The sequence below is a fragment of the Loxodonta africana genome, chromosome 22 (assembly GCF_030014295.1).
Source record: "Loxodonta africana isolate mLoxAfr1 chromosome 22, mLoxAfr1.hap2, whole genome shotgun sequence".
Taxonomy (NCBI): Eukaryota; Metazoa; Chordata; class Mammalia; order Proboscidea; family Elephantidae; genus Loxodonta; species Loxodonta africana.
In genome coordinates, this window is record NC_087363.1 from 65,187,830 (window position 1) to 65,205,153 (window position 17,324).

The 17,324-nt window shown below is 53.0% G+C and overlaps 2 protein-coding genes across 6 annotated transcripts in view; one reads left to right on the forward strand and one right to left on the reverse strand.

Moving 5' to 3' along the window:
• Positions 1-3,860: 3,860 nt before the first annotated feature.
• On the forward strand, positions 3,861-9,812 carry CHPF2 (chondroitin polymerizing factor 2). The gene is made up of 4 exons (XM_023548049.2): positions 3,861-5,708; positions 6,157-6,721; positions 7,443-7,625; positions 8,297-9,812. The coding sequence occupies exons 1-4, from the start codon at positions 5,428-5,430 to the stop codon at positions 9,602-9,604; spliced, it is 2,337 nt and encodes a 778-aa protein (XP_023403817.2). The 5' UTR covers positions 3,861-5,427; the 3' UTR covers positions 9,605-9,812.
• Positions 9,813-9,859: 47 nt separating this feature from the next.
• Positions 9,860-17,324, reverse strand: part of SMARCD3 (SWI/SNF related, matrix associated, actin dependent regulator of chromatin, subfamily d, member 3) — a 29,092-nt gene continuing 21,627 nt past the window's right edge. For 2 of the 5 annotated variants that reach the window (XM_064275055.1, XM_064275053.1), the window contains 11 exons: positions 16,194-16,405; positions 14,469-14,511; positions 13,576-13,698; positions 13,301-13,459; positions 13,013-13,108; positions 12,723-12,824; positions 12,297-12,458; positions 11,529-11,626; positions 11,228-11,363; positions 10,481-10,603; positions 9,860-10,353 (listed from right to left, as the gene is read on the reverse strand). In XM_064275055.1, the coding sequence (XP_064131125.1) occupies positions 10,096-10,353; positions 10,481-10,603; positions 11,228-11,363; positions 11,529-11,626; positions 12,297-12,458; positions 12,723-12,824; positions 13,013-13,108; positions 13,301-13,459; positions 13,576-13,698; positions 14,469-14,511; positions 16,194-16,405 (1,512 nt within the window). In that variant the 3' untranslated portion in view covers positions 9,860-10,095. The remainder of the gene's footprint in view (positions 10,354-10,480; positions 10,604-11,227; positions 11,364-11,528; positions 11,627-12,296; positions 12,459-12,722; positions 12,825-13,012; positions 13,109-13,300; positions 13,460-13,575; positions 13,699-14,468; positions 14,512-16,193; positions 16,406-17,324) is intronic. The other 3 variants (XM_010590081.3, XM_003409808.4, XM_064275054.1) reach the window with 3 other exon arrangements.

The following is a 17,324-nucleotide window of genomic DNA, read 5'->3' on the forward strand; positions in this document are numbered from 1 at the left end:
TCCCAGGGGCCTCTGGGCCTGTCTGACGTCATTAGAATGCGCCGCGCTTTGGAGGCTCGCGTCTGAGAGTTCTCTGTCCGCAAGCCGGCTTTGGGCACTACAAAGTGCAAATCCCAGATTGCTCCTCGGATAAGCGGGCTAGGCCTTCCAGGCTCCACCACACTCTCTAAAATCTACTGAGCTATGTGAGGATACCGAATTGATTGGGCCGCCTGCCCGATAGGCTCAGCCAGCCGGGTGAGCGACTACACTTCCCATCATGCCCCACGTGGAATGGGTTGAGACAAAGGGGAACTACTGGCGAAATGAGGAAGAAGCTGGGAACACGGAGGAGAAAGAAAAAGAGGAAGGTGGCTGGAGAGAGGGAGAGACCGGAAAGAGGGCATCACTGTGAAGATGATGCTGAGAACGGAATTCCTCAGTGATAAAAGGGTGCACTTGTTTCATGCAACCAACTGTTAGAGGCTGATCACTGTTAGTCAAAGTTATAGAACGTTGTCAACATTGTTCTGAATCTTGTTTGCTTACTCACCCATTCCAGAAATTTTAGGTTTCAAAGTCATATAATGGGAAAAGCCCTTAAATAAAAAATAAGGCCGCTTTTCTGAGTTCTATCACTTAGTCACATGGCCTTGCCCAAGTTACTTTTATGAGTCTCCCTGTTTAAAAATCTCTGACTTCTTGTTGATTATATCAGACACAGCTGGAGGGAAGCAAAGGAAGCTGTTACTCCCTCTGAGCACATCCTTCAAAAGTGGCACCTTTTCACCCAAAGTGCATGGCTTTTTTAAAAATGAGTTCATCCTTCCATCACCATAGTAGAACCTGACTACTAGACTGTTCTCCTCAAACTTGGTGCTCCAGTAGACTCAACTGCTTATAGTTCAGATATAAGCCATGCTCTTTCACAACTTCATGCCTTTGAACATGCCATACCCTTTTTCTAGAATACTCTTGTTAAAAATAATCAAAACTCACCAAAATTTGAACATAGGTTTATTCTGAGCAGTTATTCTATAGGTATATAGGGAGACCTTTTTTATTCAAGAAAAAACAAATGGCCTCAGGAAGGTAGGTACAATGGGACTGACTTGGGAGTTAAAATCTGAGCCATTATTCTCTGTCCTTGATTAAAAAGAATGTGATCCATCTGGAGCTGGACTCACAAGGACACATCAACTGGGTCCTGAGGTATAAAAACAACCGCTAGGACAATCTTAGAAAACATCTTTTAAGGAAACTTTCACGTAAAGAAATACTTAGAGCACAAAAGATCCACATACTTTCCACTCTTATCTTTTTCTCACAGTTGGACCAATGAACAATATAATAACACATGGAGAAAATGCTGAAGCTGTCAAGGATTTCATTTTACTTGGATCCACAATCAATGCCCGTGGAAGCAGCAGTCAAGAAATGAAACAACATATTGCATTGGGAAAATCTGCTGCAAAAAACTTCTTTGAAGTGTTAAAAAGCAAAGATGCACTTTGAGGACTAAACTGTGCCTGACCCAAGCCATGGTATTTTCAATTGCCTCATATGCATAAGAAAACTGGAGAATGAACAAGGGAGAATTGATGCCTTTGAATTATGGCGTTGGTGAAGAATATTGAATATATCATTGACTGCCAGAAGAATGAACAAATCTGTCTTGGAAGAAGTACAGCCAGAATGCTTCTCAGAAGCAAGGATAGTGAAACTTTGTCTCATGTATTTTGGACATGTTATCAGGAGGGACGAGTCCCTAGAAGACATCATGCTTGGTAAAGTACAGGGTCAGCGAAAAAGAGGAAGACCCTCAACGAGATGGACTGACACAGTGGCTGCAACAATGGACTGAAGCATAACAACGACTGTGAGTATGGTGCAGAACCAGGCAGTGTTTCATTCTGTGGTACATAGGGTTGCTATGAGTCGGAAGCAACTTGACAGCACCTAACGACATCTTTTTCTGTTGTTGTTGTTAGGTGCCATCGAGTTGGTTCTGATTGATAGTGACCCTACAGGACAGAGTAGAACTGCCCTATAGGGTTTCCAAGGAGCATTTAGTAAACAGTAAGACTTATTGGACCAATGAAGGCCATTCTGACTGTCGTTACTGAAACTCGTACCAGTGATTATAAAGAAAGGCAATTCAAAATGTAGAATCACGGTGATTTACCCGTTTTTAGCCAATCTATGAAGAGGTGAAGTTTTTAATTATTTTACCTATTTGTAAGGTCAGTATATACTGATGATTCTGTGACATTCCTGAGACTTGGGCAGACAGCTCTGGTAGCATGCTTGTCTGTTTCCCTCTTTTGCCTGTTGGAACACACACCAAATAAAATCTTTCTTCATGCTTTACTATAACTTTGTGGTGATTTTACCCTGAAACCTCAAACCTGTTGCCCTTAAGTTGATTCCATCTCATAGCAACCCAAGGAGTAGTTGGTGGATTCAAACTGCCAACCTTTTGGTTAGCAGCCGAGTTATTAACCACTATGCTACGAGGGCTCCGATTTTACCCTGTTGTTGTTAGATGCTGTCGAGTTGGTTCCGACTCATAGCGACCCTATGCACAACAGAGCAAAATGTTGCCTGGTCACATGCCATTCTCACAATCTTTGTTATGCTTGAGCCCATTGTTGCAACCACTGTGTCAGTCCATCTCATTGAAGGTCTTCCTCTTCTTCACTGACCCTCTCCTTTACTAAGCATGATGTCCTTCTCCAGGGACTGATCCCTCCTGATAACATGTCCAAAGTATGTGAGATGAATTCTTGCCATCCTTGCTCCTAAGGAGCATTCTGGCTGTACTTCTTCCAAAAGATTGGTTTGTTCCTTTGGCAGTCCATGGTTCATTGAATATTCTTCGCCAACACCATAATTCAAAGATGTCAATTCTTCTTCAGTCTTCCTTATTCATTGCCCAGCTTTCACATGCAAATAAGGCGACTGAAAATACCATTGCTCAAGACTTATAAAAAAAAAAAAAAGAGGCAGAAATATAACCATTAACATGAGTGACTGAGCCCTGCCTTCCCCCTTTACTGAGATCAATTGATACCAGGTTCCTTCTGGCCTTGCTGCTAATAATTTGGCTCTCCACCCATCTGCAGCTGTGAGACTTTTCGAGAACCAGGAGGTAATGGTTTGATGACTATCCTTTTCTAGCAGGATAAGACAAATTTATAATGCTATACAGCAGTTTCTGACAGGCTTTTGCAGTTTGGGTTAGGTTTTTTTATGGTTCATATTTGGTTTTGTGGACAAGAAAAACCTTAAAAAGCGAGATGTCTGTTATTAATTTTCTTCATCAACTGAGCTCAGCTTAATACTTCCTCAGACATCACCAAATTCCCAATCTAATTCTTCCATCAGACTCTTCACTTTTCTGTAATGGTACTTATCACAATTTCTGGCTTTTACAAGAGTTTTTGATATGTACGTGTTTAATGCCTACCTCCTTCAACGCTCAGCTCCCTGAGGGTAGGGACCTTGCCTGTTTTCTACTTGTCTGTCAGTACTCATCAAGATGCTTACAACAAACATTCTTAAATAAATCAACGAATAATGGGGTTCCCAAGCCGACTGGAAGAAGTCGTCGTCTAGGAGGCTGAAGCTTGTTCACTGAGGATGAGGTTTGTTTTTTCCTCCCAGGGCACAGGGCAAGTCGAGGATCTGTGGCCTCTCTGGGTGCAGCCGGCGTTCACTCACTTGCAAAACTGTTGTCTACTCTTTGCAGCGAGGGTTTGGGACCCAAGCGAAGGCGTCCCCAGAGCCTGGCCCGGACACCGGACTGGAGTCATAGGGAGGGAGCCGGCGTTGCGAGTGGCCGGAAGCCGTCACCATAGAGGCCAGGAACCAGCGGAGCGGAAGAGGAAGGAGCCGGCTGAGCGCAGTGAGGTGGCAGCGGCTGCGGCAGCGGAGCCTGCGTTTCAGCCGGCGTTGGGGTCTGTTTCCCATTAGGGGCCTTAACGACTTGCAGGGGCGTCGGGGGCTGCTGCCGAGAGTAGGAAGGGAGTCGTCCCGCTTCTCCGTCCCCCACGTCCACACCCCAGGACGGGCTTGCCGAGCCAGCAACCCGGGCCACAGCTGGGTCGCCCTTGGTCCTTCCTCCGCCAGCACCGGCCCTGGCTGCAGGGGCCCTCTTAGGTGCTTGGGTGGCCCCCTTTGCCCCCCGCCCAGCTGCTCGGGCTGTCTCTCTGGTGCATTCAGGGCCTTTGCCCCCCAACGACGGGTCTGAGAACGGAGCTTTCCTCTTGTCTCAGCAGCCCTCAGCGACGCGCGATCTAAGTGCTTCTGCCGCCGGCCACCCTTCCTCTTAATGCTCGTCTTGCCTAGCTCCCAGCTCTTAAACCAAAGCCGAACAAACTGAGCTTAGTCCCCCTCCTACCCTTTTCGGCAGCTCCTTGACGTCGCTGATTTTATTGGTGTTTTGAGACTAACGCCTAAAACTAAGCTTTTGGCCTTCTTTCTAGGACTAGAATTTGTCTTTCAGGGCTGAGAGGTTGAGCAGGAGCGCAGGTCCACTGGCCATGTTCCTATGCGAAGCCAGCTGAACTTCTGTTTGCCTTATACAGAATCCCGGCATGGTCTCCAGCTTCTTGTACTCACGTTTTTTGTGTGTGTTTTTTGTACTCGGGGTCCTTTCTGGTAAAACCAGATATAGAATAGCTCTTCTCTCAAGAGAAAGGTGAGGCGAGACCAACTTCTCAGCAGCTGGAATTCGGAGAAGGCCGTGCAAAAGGGCTTTCCTAGCCACTGTGCTCTTCTGAGAGGATCTCAGTGCTGACTCACGTAACTGTTTACCTCATTGGCTGGGACGGACTTCTCTGCATTCTGTGCAGGATGCTGGTTGCCCTTTGATCATTCCTGACTTGGAGGAAGGGGTTAATCTAGCCCCAACCCCTTCTCTTGTTCCAGGCTTCAGTAATCAGCAGTCGCTCCTTGGGTAAATTGAGTGAGAAACTGTCCTGAGCCAGGTGTTCCTTAGAAGGGGCTGAGGGAGGCAGGGTTGGTACCTGTTTTGACAGGTCATGTGCTTTTCTCACACCCCTTCTTTATCAGGTGCTGCTGTCTCTTGACTTAGACCCAGTCTGCAGATGTGTGTAGTCCTTCTTTTTAGGTTGGGTTTGGCACTATTGATTTTGTTTCTTCCCCTTTCCACTGGAAGATAGTACGTGATCCCAGTAGTGAGTGGAATTTGTTGCTACTTGGGCCGAGGGTTAGATGTAGCACCTTGACAGTTGAAGACCAGGCAGAGAAGTGAAGACGAGACAGTCAAGCTTCCTGGAGGAGTCTGGGCCTGGAGGCATTAATGCCTTGCTCTGTTGTTGACCTCACTGACCCCAGATTCCCTGGTTAAAACTCAAGGCCTACTGCTGGCCTGGCGCCCTCAACCCCATTGATCCTGGAGGCTGTGCCCTCTGGGGCACCCACATGGCAGTACCTACCACCATGCGACTGAACTCCCTTTTGGCTCTGTTGCGACCAGCACTGCCCCTCATCCTAGGGCTGTCTCTGGGATGCAGCCTTAGCCTCTTGCGGGTTTCCTGGGTCCAGGGTGAGGGAGAAGATCCCTGTGTAGAGGCTGTGGGAGACCTGGGAGGGCCTCAGAATCTGGACTCAAGAATTCGGCTGGATCACAGTGATGAAGACTTCAAACCCCGGATTGTCCCCTACTACAGGGATCCCAACAAGCCCTACAAGAAGGTGCTCAGGTGAGAGCTCTGTGTGCAGGCCCCAGGCACCAGACCTCAGTTTAGTCTGCTTATTGCCTCCGCTTATCCACTGTTGATCAGCTCATTAAGCTCCTTGGTAAAAAATCCTTTGTCTTATTCTCTGTCATGGTTCGTTCCTATTTTTCCCCTTTCTTGGGTCTAAGAAAGTCTCACCCATTGTTGCTAAATTCGTGTTCAGTGTTCCTGAACAAGGCAGGGATTACAGCTAAGCCAGCTAGCCCATCCTTAGTAGACCCCCCAAAGTACAGGTACGAAGTATAGCTAACCAGTGGGTGCCCATTCCAGCAGCTAATTAATATTGATGAGGAGGTTTCCCCCTTCTCTTTTCTCAGCCGAATTCACTCATTCCTAGGGGGGATGTATATGTAGGACAACCTGGTTCCTAAAGATTAGGGAGTTGACCCTCGACATGCTGGTCTCTCCACAGGACTCGGTATATACAGACAGAGCTGGGCTCTCGTGAGCGGTTGCTTGTGGCTGTCCTGACTTCTCGAGCCACGCTGTCCACTCTGGCTGTGGCTGTGAACCGCACAGTGGCTCACCACTTCCCTCGGTTACTCTACTTCACTGGGCAGCGAGGGCCACGGGCCCCGGCAGGGATGCAGGTGGTATCTCACGGGGACGAGCGGCCGGCCTGGCTCATGTCCGAGACTCTGCGCCATCTGCACACACACTTTGGGGCCGACTACGACTGGTTCTTCATAATGCAGGATGACACATACGTGCAGGCCCCCCGCTTGGCAGCCCTTGCTGGCCACCTTAGCATCAACCAGGACCTATACCTGGGCCGGGCTGAGGAATTCATTGGCGCTGGGGAGCAGGCCCGGTACTGTCATGGTGGTTTTGGCTACCTGCTGTCACGCAGTCTCTTGCTCCGGTTGCGGCCATACCTTGATGGCTGTCGAGGAGACATTCTCAGTGCCCGTCCTGACGAGTGGCTTGGCCGCTGCCTCATCGACTCTCTGGGGATTGGCTGTGTCTCCCAGCACCAGGTAACAGCTCATTATGGTTCCCAACAAGGTAGTAGTGACCTAGAGACTCATCGCTAGGTGGCTGCTGCTGGCTCCTTCCCATTAGCACCTTGGAGGTCATCATTGCCCGCTCCCTAGCCACAGATCTGCCCTTTGGCAGGCTCTTGCTCACCTTTGTCAATTTTAGAACCCAGGCTATCAAAAGTAGCATCTTACGCAGGAACCTTTGACTAGGACAGAAACGTGCCCCTAATCACCTGTCCTCCCCATCTGCCTCCTTGCCCTCCACCCCTCCCCCAGTACACAGATATCACAGTTATGAAAAGTCTGGGGTGTTTCCTAGAAATGGCCACCACCCCAGAGGATAAAGTTTTCACTTTTCTAGCCCAGGAGCTGCCATGCTTATTATACTGGAGAAGAGGGAAAGACCCCAGATGTGGCCCACCCTTCCAAGCCACAGTATTGGGAGTATTTTCTGACTTGTGGCTTTTACTCTTTTGAGAAAGTGGGATTCTTTGGGGAGAAAGAGTATCCTTAATTGCCTGCTTGCTTTCTCCTTTCCTAACTCCAAGCTGTGGAGGGAAGAGTGGAGGCACAGGGAGACACTGAGATGAGCTCCTCCCCATCCTGGAGCAGCAGCAGCAACAGCAGCACTGGTGTGGGGGGCTGCGTGTGGTGAAGGGCAGTTTGGGACAGGTGGCCCTTGGCGTGTGGCATTGATTGGTCTGTTTGGTCCCTCTAGGGGCAGCAGTATCGCTCATTTGAACTGGCTAAAAACAGGGACCCTGAGAAGGAGGAGAGCTCGGCTTTCCTGAGTGCCTTCACAGTGCACCCTGTCCCCGAGGGGGGCCTCATGTACCGGCTGCACCAGCGCTTCAGTGCTCTGGAGTTGGAGCGGGCTTACAATGAAATCGAACAGCTGCAGGTGAGCTAAAGAAGAGCAGGTAGGCCAGAGGACCACGGTGGGGAGGCTGAGTAGAAAGATGCTGATCACACCATAACTTAAAACAACCACAGGGAGAGCAGGCTCTCTTGGGTGTCAGGTCAGTGGTAAGCCCCTGGAATGACGCGAATGCAGCTGAAGGTGAACGGTGAGGCTCAGGAGGCTGAGAACGGAATGGAGACAGTCCTTTTTAGCTCCTTTCCACTGAGGAAGCGAAAGCCCAAAAGTTCTTAAACTTCTAGAACTGTCCTAAAAAAGCCTCAAGATAGAAGTCTCTAGTTGAGTGTGGGGGCTGTCAAAGGTGGAACATAGATGGAAACAAGGGTCTGATTATGAATACCTAGAGTGTGAGAGAGACTGTTGAACTTTATATTTTGGGATCCTCTTATCTTTGCCAAAGCACGTTTTCACCTCTTCTTTCTTGTAGTAATCGTGTACAGTGGGTATGATCCAGACTCCCTCCACATTTTACGGATGAAGAATAGAAAGTACAGGGAGTGGAACGACAGCCAAAGGGCACCTGTCTAAATGTTGACAGTTAGGACATAGCTCGGCTTTTTGGGTTTTGAGTCCAGCAGGATCTCAGAGGCCAGAAAGCGAGAGCTGGGTGGGCTTCTAGACCTGGTATCAACTGTGCATTCTCTCCCAACTAGGCTCAGATCCGGAACCTGACAATGCTGACCCCCGAGGGGGAGGCAGGTCTGAGCTGGCCCATTGGGCTGCCGGCCCCTTTCACCCCACACTCTCGTTTTGAGGTGCTGGGCTGGGACTACTTCACAGAGCAGCACACCTTTTCCTGTGCAGATGGGGCTCCCAAATGCCCGCTGCAAGGGGCTAGCAAGGCGGATGTGGGCGATGCTGTGGAGACCGCCTTGGAGCAGCTGAATCGGCGCTATCAGCCCCGTCTCCGCTTCCAGAAACAGCGGCTCCTCAATGGTTACCGGCGTTTCGACCCAGCCCGGGGCATGGAGTACACCCTGGACTTGCTGCTGGAAGCCGTGACTCAGCGTGGCCACCGGCGGGCCCTGGCCCTCAGGGTCAGCCTGCTGCGGCCGCTGAGCCGTGTGGAAATCCTGCCCATGCCGTATGTCACCGAGGCCACCCGTGTGCAGCTGGTGCTGCCGCTCCTGGTGGCTGAAGCTGCCGCAGCTCCTGCCTTCCTGGAGGCCTTTGCAGCCAGTGTTCTGGAGCCACGAGAACATGCCCTGCTCACCCTGTTGCTGGTCTATGGGCACCGGGATGGTGGCCGAGGGGCCCCAGACCCATTTCTTGGGGTGAAAGCTGCAGCAGCTGAGTTAGAGCGGCGGTACCCTGGGACGAGGCTGGCCTGGCTTGCTGTACGAGCTGAGGCTCCCTCCCAGGTGCGGCTCATGGATGTGGTCTCTAAGAAGCACCCAGTGGACACACTTTTCTTCCTCACTACTGTGTGGACAAGGCCTGGAACTGAGGTCCTCAACCGTTGCCGCATGAATGCCATCTCAGGCTGGCAGGCGTTCTTCCCAGTGCACTTTCAGGAGTTCAACCCCACCCTGTCACCACCGCGGTCACCCCCAGGGCCCCTTGGGGCTGGCCCTGATCCCCCGTCCCCTCCTGGTGGTGACCCTTCCCGAGGGGCTTCTGTAGGGGGCAGATTTGATCGACAGGCGTCCGCTGAGGGCTGCTTCTACAATGCAGACTACCTGGCAGCCCGAGCCCGGCTGGCTGGTGAACTGGCAGGCCAGGAAGAGGAGGAAGCCCTGGAGGGGCTGGAGGTGATGGATGTTTTCCTCCGGTTCTCAGGGCTCCACCTCTTCCGGGCCGTAGAGCCAGGGCTGGTGCAAAAGTTCTCCGTGCGGGACTGTAGCCCCCGGCTCAGTGAGGAACTCTACCACCGCTGCCGCCTCAGCAACCTGGAGGGGCTGGGGGGCCGCGCCCAGCTTGCCATGGCGCTGTTTGAACAGGAGCAGGCGAATAGCACTTAGCACACCTGAGGGGTCCTCTGCCTCCTTGTACCTCCCTTTTCTGCCTTAGCCTCGGAAGGGCAAGGCAAGATGGGTGGACGATGGAGAGCTTGTTGGTGTATTTTTCTAACAAGAAAATGCTATTAAAAGTGTCTTCTGCCAAACTGTGTTTAGGCCTAGGGAAAATGGAGTAAGAAGCAGCTGAGGGCAGGTGTGGAAGTTTTCCCAAAGGGACTCGTTACCTCCCCCTCCCATTGCCAATAACCACACAGCTGCTATTAGATGAATGACCTTTAATCCAGTGCCCCAGCCTCACACAGAGGTGTCAGAGGAGTCGGGAATAGGCCCCAGCCCTGAAGGTCCAGAGTGGTGCTTATTCAGAGGGGACTCCTAGGTGTTGCGCACAACCAGTGACTGCTCCAGTTCCTGCCTGCGCTGCTGGATCTTTAGAGAAAGGGTAGGAGCAGGTTATGGCATTCCTGGTGAGGGAGCAGAACCAGCCCACCTGCTGACTACCCCTTGCCTCGGGAGAGCTCCTCCCTGGTGGAGGGGGGTGTGGTGGGAAAGTCACCATGCAGAGTGGGCAAGGGCAACTGGCAAATCTGAGGAGGGCAGTTTCTCCTGTAGTGGAGGAGAGAGCGAGTCTGGGGTACGAGAGTCTGCCCTACCTTGCAGTAGAAGTAGCGGCTGACTGCTTCCTGGGACCAGGGCTGATGGTAGAACTCAGCCCGGCGTTCCTCTTCAGGGTTGCCTGTTACATCTGTCATCACCTAGGAGGGAGCAGTGATGGTCAGCCCTAAACCCAGAGTCACCCACCCTTCACCTGTGTACAGCATTTACTGTCTTTGCAAACGTGCTTGTCTTCTACTCCGGTAATTCCCAAGTCTCCGTCTTTACCTTGAGGTCCCGGCTCTGGGAGCGGAGCAGGTCTTGGACATAGCCTTTGGGGTCCCTGGAGAAGCTTAGCATGAAGTCCCTCTGGATCTTGAGCTGGTTTATGGACTCAATTGTCTCATGGATCTACAGGTGGAAAGACAGATGCTTTCAAGCTGGCCTTGGTGATATGGGAGAGAAGGGCGAAAGGAAGATGGTGAGAAGTAGAGGGGGGATTTACCCCTGTTCATTTGAAGGGCAATCCCTCAGAGCCCGATTCTGCTAATGTCCCAAGGAAGGGGGCAGGGGCAGAATTACACTTTGAATGAGGTTGAGCTCCAAGTAGCAACGGAAGGGCCATTTGTCGCCTTTCTCTCCATAGGCCTATAGGCCCATGCCCAGTCTGTTTTTTTTTTTAAGTATTTTGTTTTTGGTGAAAGTTTACACAGAAAATTAGGTTTTATTTAAAAATTTGTATGCCTATTGTTCAGTGACATTGGTTACATTTTTAACAATGTGTCAACATTCTCATCATTGTTTCCATTCTGCTTGTTTGGTTTCTATTAATCTAGCTTCCCTGCCCTGCCTTACCTTCTCATCTTTGCTTTAGGGTAAATGTTGACCATTGGTCTCATATAGCTGATTTTTTTTAAGAGCACAGTACTCACGGGTGATGTTGTGTATTTTATGAGCTAACCTGTGCCCATTCTAAGTCTGTACTTTCTCATTTCTGGGTTAATGCCCTATGTCAGCTCTGAACTCTGGCCGCACCTTACTGTCCAGAGCACTGATTTCCTGCTGATTGGCCGTGGACAGGAGGAAGCTGCTCATCTGCCCCTTCAGTGGCTCCTCCACCTCCACATCAATGTCATAGCATGCCGTCTTCTTCTGGTCTGATGGGTCCACACTGCCAGGGAAGTACAGCCCTTGGTTCCAAGATGTCCCCACAGAGGGCACAGACACAGGGCTGGGCAGATCCAAGGGGCAGGGGAGGTGGAAGGGAGAAGGAGGGACAGGGAAGGCAGGGATAAGATGATTCTCTGGTCTGAGGAGCAAGGTGGGGTCATCTCACCTGATGACATGGTTGATGACAATTGGGTCAGGAGGCAACAGCAGAGCTGTGAGGCGCTGGGGAATCTCAGAAAACTTCAGTCGGGGACAATCAAAAATCTGAAGCAGGAGAGTCAGGAAGAGAAATCATTGCTGTGCTTGAAGAGAGCAAAACTGTAGTTCTAGATCCTTCCGTTCTGGAAAGGTCACAAGAAGCTTGGACCAAGTCTGTTTGCTCATTGCTCGTGGATAGGACTGGGGTGGTGGTGGTAAACAAGGGAAAGGGTCAGTGTGGTGTAGTGATTGAGAGCTTGGGCTATCTGCCTAGGTGTAAACCCTGTTCCCACACTTCTGTGTAACCTTGAGCAAGTTTCCTCTTCTCTGGGATGGGGATAAGTCTCTACCTCACAGGGCTGCTATGAGAAGTGAATGAATCAATACGTGTGGGGTGCGTGGAACAGAGCCTGGCACGTGGGGGAGTGCTCGATAAATGTCAGCTGCTACATTCACTCATCGGGCTTATCTGCTGTGTGTACTTAGAAAGAAATGCACTGATAATGATCATCTCTACTTTGGTAGAATTTTGTCAAATCACTTTCATGCAATTTGGTTTTCTTAACTGCCCCAGGGTGATGAGAGCCCTCGGACTCTTGGCCCCAAAACCATGACTATGTCCCGTTTCTGGAACTCGGGAGTCTAGAGTAGAGGGGTGGTGTTACCTTAGGCGAAGTCCTTCCCCTGCTTGTAACTCTGTCTGCTCCCTGCTCCCTGGGTTCAGGAGAGAGGTTACCTGCTGGAAATACTTGTCTCCATTGATGTATTCCTTGTCGTGGGAGTCCTGCAGCCTGTTGGTCTTCACATACTGCCACAGGGCCTGGACGATGGCTGAACGGCTCTGTGTGTGCAGTCCCAGCAGCCGGGCCAGGCGGGGGTCCAACTTGAACTGGGGAGGCTGGGGGAGGGTGGCCATGAAAATGAGATAAAGAGAGGTGGGAAGAACTCAGGGCCAGGCAGCTTGGGGCTGAGAAATGTGTTGACTGGGCTCCTTGGAAACATGCTTCTGGAGGAGGAGGATGGAGGAAGGAGAATGTGGTCTCAGGAAGCACAGCTTTGAGGCCTAGGCCCACCCTGTCTAGAAAGAAAGGGGGAGGCTGGCGCTGGCTATGCCCAGCATGGGTGGCTTCATGTGGTGTGGGCAGCAGTGGCTGGCACAGACCTGGTAGTCCAGCATGAGGAGCAGGGTGCAGCGCACGCTCAGGTCCCCCGGCCGCTTCACCTGGAACCCATCTGTCTCCTGGGTGGTGGGTGTCCGGTGCCACTGTGCAGGGGATAAGAGTTGGGTCACAACACAGGCCCATTAGGCTGGTGGGGCCTACGGCACCAGAGTGGTCCCTGGTCTAAATCTGTGAGCCCCTTAGAGTTGGTGGGGATTCTGGTCTAGGTGTCCCAGGGACTTGGGCCTGTGGTGGGGGTAGTGGTCAAAGGCAGAAAGGGTCTTAGTCTTACCTCAACTAGGTGGTTGTCAGGACCATAGAGGTCTTTGTCCAGCTCAATGACCAAACTCTTGAAGAAGGAAGAGAACTTCCGCTTCTGCTTGCTGGGCTGTGGGGCAGAAGAGGGACCGTGGGGGCAGAACAGGGACCATGGGGACAGAAGGAGGACGAGTTGAGAGGGGCGGGCTGGTAGGGCAGGGCAGCAAGGATAGATACAGTCCTCTTTATCCATAATGTCTCTCGGCCCACCCGCCCCTAGCACACACTTAAATTCTGTTGCTCAACTCAGCCCCATACCCACCCCAGGACACCTGGAGAGACCTGGGCCAGGACGTACGTCATCCAGGAGCTTCCCCTCCACCCGCAGCTCCCAGGAGGCAATGCTGCCGTCTGAATCCTCAGCATCAGGTTTCGCGGGGTTAAAAGTATTGGAGATATAAAGACGCAGCTTCCGCTTTTGCTGTGGAAATGAGGAATGTAGTACAGAGTGGATACTGTGGTCCCACCCCAGGGCAAACCTGGCCGCCATTTTGGGAACAGCACTTAGAGCCCTTTTCTGCCCCCAGACTGAAGCACCTTCATTGGCCTCTTCAGAGCCTCCTGGATGTCCACCCGCTTCCGCATGATGGTCTGATCCAGTTTCCTCTCAAATGCTAGGAGGTCCATGTATGCCTGGGACTCTGGGACCAGCTCCCGAATCTGCAGGAGGAGCCAGGCAGGGAATCAGGGCTCTGCAAACCCTGTAATGTTGCCTGTGGGCGTGTCAGCCATGCCATCCCAGGGCACAAAGAAGGGAGGGGAGTCGTCCAGTTCCAGGGTGACTGAGAATAAGACCTCTCCCCAGGATTCCATATCCACCAGTAGGGCCCTCAACTTGCAGAGAGAGAAACTGCTTCTCCCTCTAGGGAGGCTCATTCCATTTCATCACTAGGAGAGGTGGTAGCAACTGTGGGCCACCAAGAGGGTGAAACTGCCTCATCTTCCACTGTGCTCTGGCCGCTGGGCTTCCCTTGGTCCCTGCAAAGTGGCTCCAGGCTCCGCGGTCCCTGAGGCAGTTGGGGGTAGCATTGCTTGTCTGCCCTGCTGCCTCCTCCAGTCCCTGCACTGAGGTCTGAGCCGGCTCAGCCTGGGCCTGTGGCGCCTCCGGCCAGCTTCCATTCCTCTTGTTCCACCTGCCAGCATCTGACCCCCAGCTCTTGTCCCCTCTTTGTTCCAGCTTTCATGTCTTAGGACGGCTGGAGTTCAGTCCACTGAACCCCAGGCCCAGCTTTCTATCCCTCACAGCTCCGTTATTTCTCTCTGCCCCACCCCCTCCCTCTGGCCTGGGGAGGCTCGCTTCTTAATTAGCTTTTTAAACAAAAAGTGAAAGTGACTGTGACACTGAAGCTTTGCTCCTGAGAGGGGAGGGGAGGGCGGAGCAGCAAAGGGTGGGTGGGGGCGGGCTGGGGGCTGCTGTGAAAGGCACTCACCCTTTGAGGGAGGATTTTGTCAGCCATCTTCCTCCTCTTGGCACTGTACATTTTTTAAAGAAAACCAGGTTACCATGGCGACAGATCTGGGAGTAACGAGGCCACCTGCTAAATTGTCCCCGACATCTCCGCCCGCCTGGCTGGGGTTCCCACAGCCCGCTCGTCTGCCCGCCTGAGGAGCTATGGCGGTGGTGTGCGGAACTGGCACTAGGTTCCCCTCTGGGGGTGCAGAAGTGACCTATCTGTCCTGCGGCCTGGGAGCCCCTGCTACCCACCCCACCACATCTACGGGGCCAGAGAAATTTAGACTCAGGAGGGACTGGGCTGGGGAGGTGCTGCCGAAAAATAGGAGCTGCAGGAGTGTTTGAGGGGAGCTGGGGAGGAAAGGGGAACCAGCAGAGGGAGACCAGGTTCTGAGGACTTTTTTTTTTTTTTTGGCTAAGCAGGGCTGCATGTTCAAGTTCCAAGGCGGCTTGAGCTAAGAGGGAGGGGAGCCAACTCCCCTGAAGCAGGAGGTGATGGTGTGAAGCTGGTAAGGACTTGTAGCCCTGCACCTGGGCTTGGAAGGGGACGCTGACAGGCAGAGGGGTGCTCCTGCCTTTGGACCACCTGCCAACATGGCAAGGGACACACCACACCCATGCGAATCCAGAGACAAAGTGTGTGTGCATGCTCTCCTGTGTGGGGTGGCTGAGGGCTGGGGACTAGATAACTGGACTGTGCTGGCTGGGCCTGGGGGAGCATCTGGCATGGGGGCTCTTCCTGACCCACTAGCTGCTTCTGACTCCCAAAGCCACCCCAGAAAAACCTTGGTAGGTCAAGAGACAAGAGCGCAGGCTGGAGGACAGCTCCATAGTGACCCCATGTGGTGCTCTCAGCCGCTGCCCCTCCCAGTTCAGAGCGCTAGACAAGCTTTCATTAAAGGTATGCTTCGTGAAACTCTCCATTTACACAGATAAATCAGGCAATTATTATTTCCTGTACAAAATCATGGGATTGCTATAAATGGTTGGCTTTCCTTGACGTGTAAAAATATTATTTAATAATGAGATAAAATTCATCTGTTGTGCAAAGGGAAGCATTGTGTTTGGCTACATACTGAAACCCAGAGGGGAGTCTTTCTCACCGGGTGCCAGCAGAGACTTTTGGGGTGACACCAGGGGGCCCAGGTGGGTCCAGAGGACGGATTATAGGGGTTCCTCACCTTTTGAGAGCCTAGAATCACCTGAGAGCATGACTGGGCAGAGAGGGGTTCTTGGACCACCCACCCACAGGTCAGATTTTCCGGCCCCGCCCCATCCCCAGGGATTCAGATTTAGAAGCTATGGAGTGGGCATTTTTAATAGCCAAGCCAGGGACTTCTAAGAAAGGTGGACTGGAGAACCACACTTTGAGAAACGCAGTGCTAAAGCTACTGCCCTCAGTCCTACTGCCAGCCCAGCCCCCGCCCCAAAGGCCGAAGCATCACCCAAAACCTGGGGGTAAGGGGTAGACAGAGGGACTGGGCAGGTGACACAGAGAAGGGCAAGGGGCGCATGCAGGGAAGGGGCACTGGCTGCCAGCGGCTCCAGACGGACTCCACTGTGGGAACACAAAGGAAACGACTCGTGCCCCCAGCTTCTCGGTTAAACACACTCCCCTGAGGGCACCCCAGCAGGGATGACCCGTTCCCGGTTATCCTTCTTCCTCGCCCCTTCGACCCCCGCCCCCCGCGGCCCCACTTACCTGCGGCTCCGCGCGGGCGCCGTGGGCACAGGCTGGCCCTGGCTTTGCGCCTGGCTCTGCCCGGGCGGGGGCGCTGCTCGCTTGCGGGCGGGCTCCATGCCCGCGGGGGCCAGGCCGGGGCGCACGGCGGGGCTGCCCATGTACGGGGAGCCCGGGGGGCCCATGGGCGCCCCCTGGTGGGGCATCCGGGCTCCGGACGGCATCCCGGGGCGCTGGGGGCGGAGGTAGAGCAGAAACAGGCGCCGCGTGAGGCCAGGCCCCTCCCCGAGACCCCCGTGGGCGACCCGATCCCGCGGGCGGCAGAGGGGCAGGGGCGCCCGGACGCGCGCAGCTTGGGAGGAGGTGGCTTTGCGTCTCGCTGCAGGAAGCTAACTGGAGTCAGGCAGAGACACAGGGCGCCCGTGCCCCGAGATGCGAGATGCAGGAGGGACCACAAAAATGAATATGAATGGCGCCTTTCAACCTTTTTAAAGCATATTTTCACATCCACAGGCTCCTCTGTGAGGCAGACGGAGCACGGGCTTTCTTCCCCACTTGACAGATGAGGCAACTGGGGCTCAAGGAGAAAAGCGACCTAGCCAAGGTCACGAAGCTCATCCCGGTAGAGGCGAACAGACCCCTGTTTTCTGAGGGGGCTGGGGCTTCTGCTGTTGCTGTGGCTGCTCTGACTGCTGCCGCCCCTTCCTAGCACTCCTCCCCACCCTCACTCGCTGGCTATTTGGCCTTGCACTCACCTCTCCTCATCTCGACCCCCCATCTCTCTGCGCCCCTGCTCAATCCCACTCCCTTGGGACTGACTCCCAGTCCCCATACTCAGGTACCAGTTAGCTTCACTAACTTAACCCACCCCCATAATTTGCTCCCAGGGTGAAGACTGAAGGCAGAGCAGGAGCTGACCTTGTCTCTGCGAAGCCTGGGCTCAGGTCAGACCTGCCAGGATGCTGCGATTGGGAGGGGAGGGGTCAGAGGACTAGAGAAGGGGCTGCCAGTGGGCCTGGGGTAGGTCTTACATCCATCCCTCTCTTGCTGTCCGCTGAGATCAACAGGGAAGGTCCCATCCTTATGGACCTCCTCTACCTTTCAAGCCTACCCAGTGAGGTCAGAAGTCAGGGTGCACAGTGGGGTGGGGTG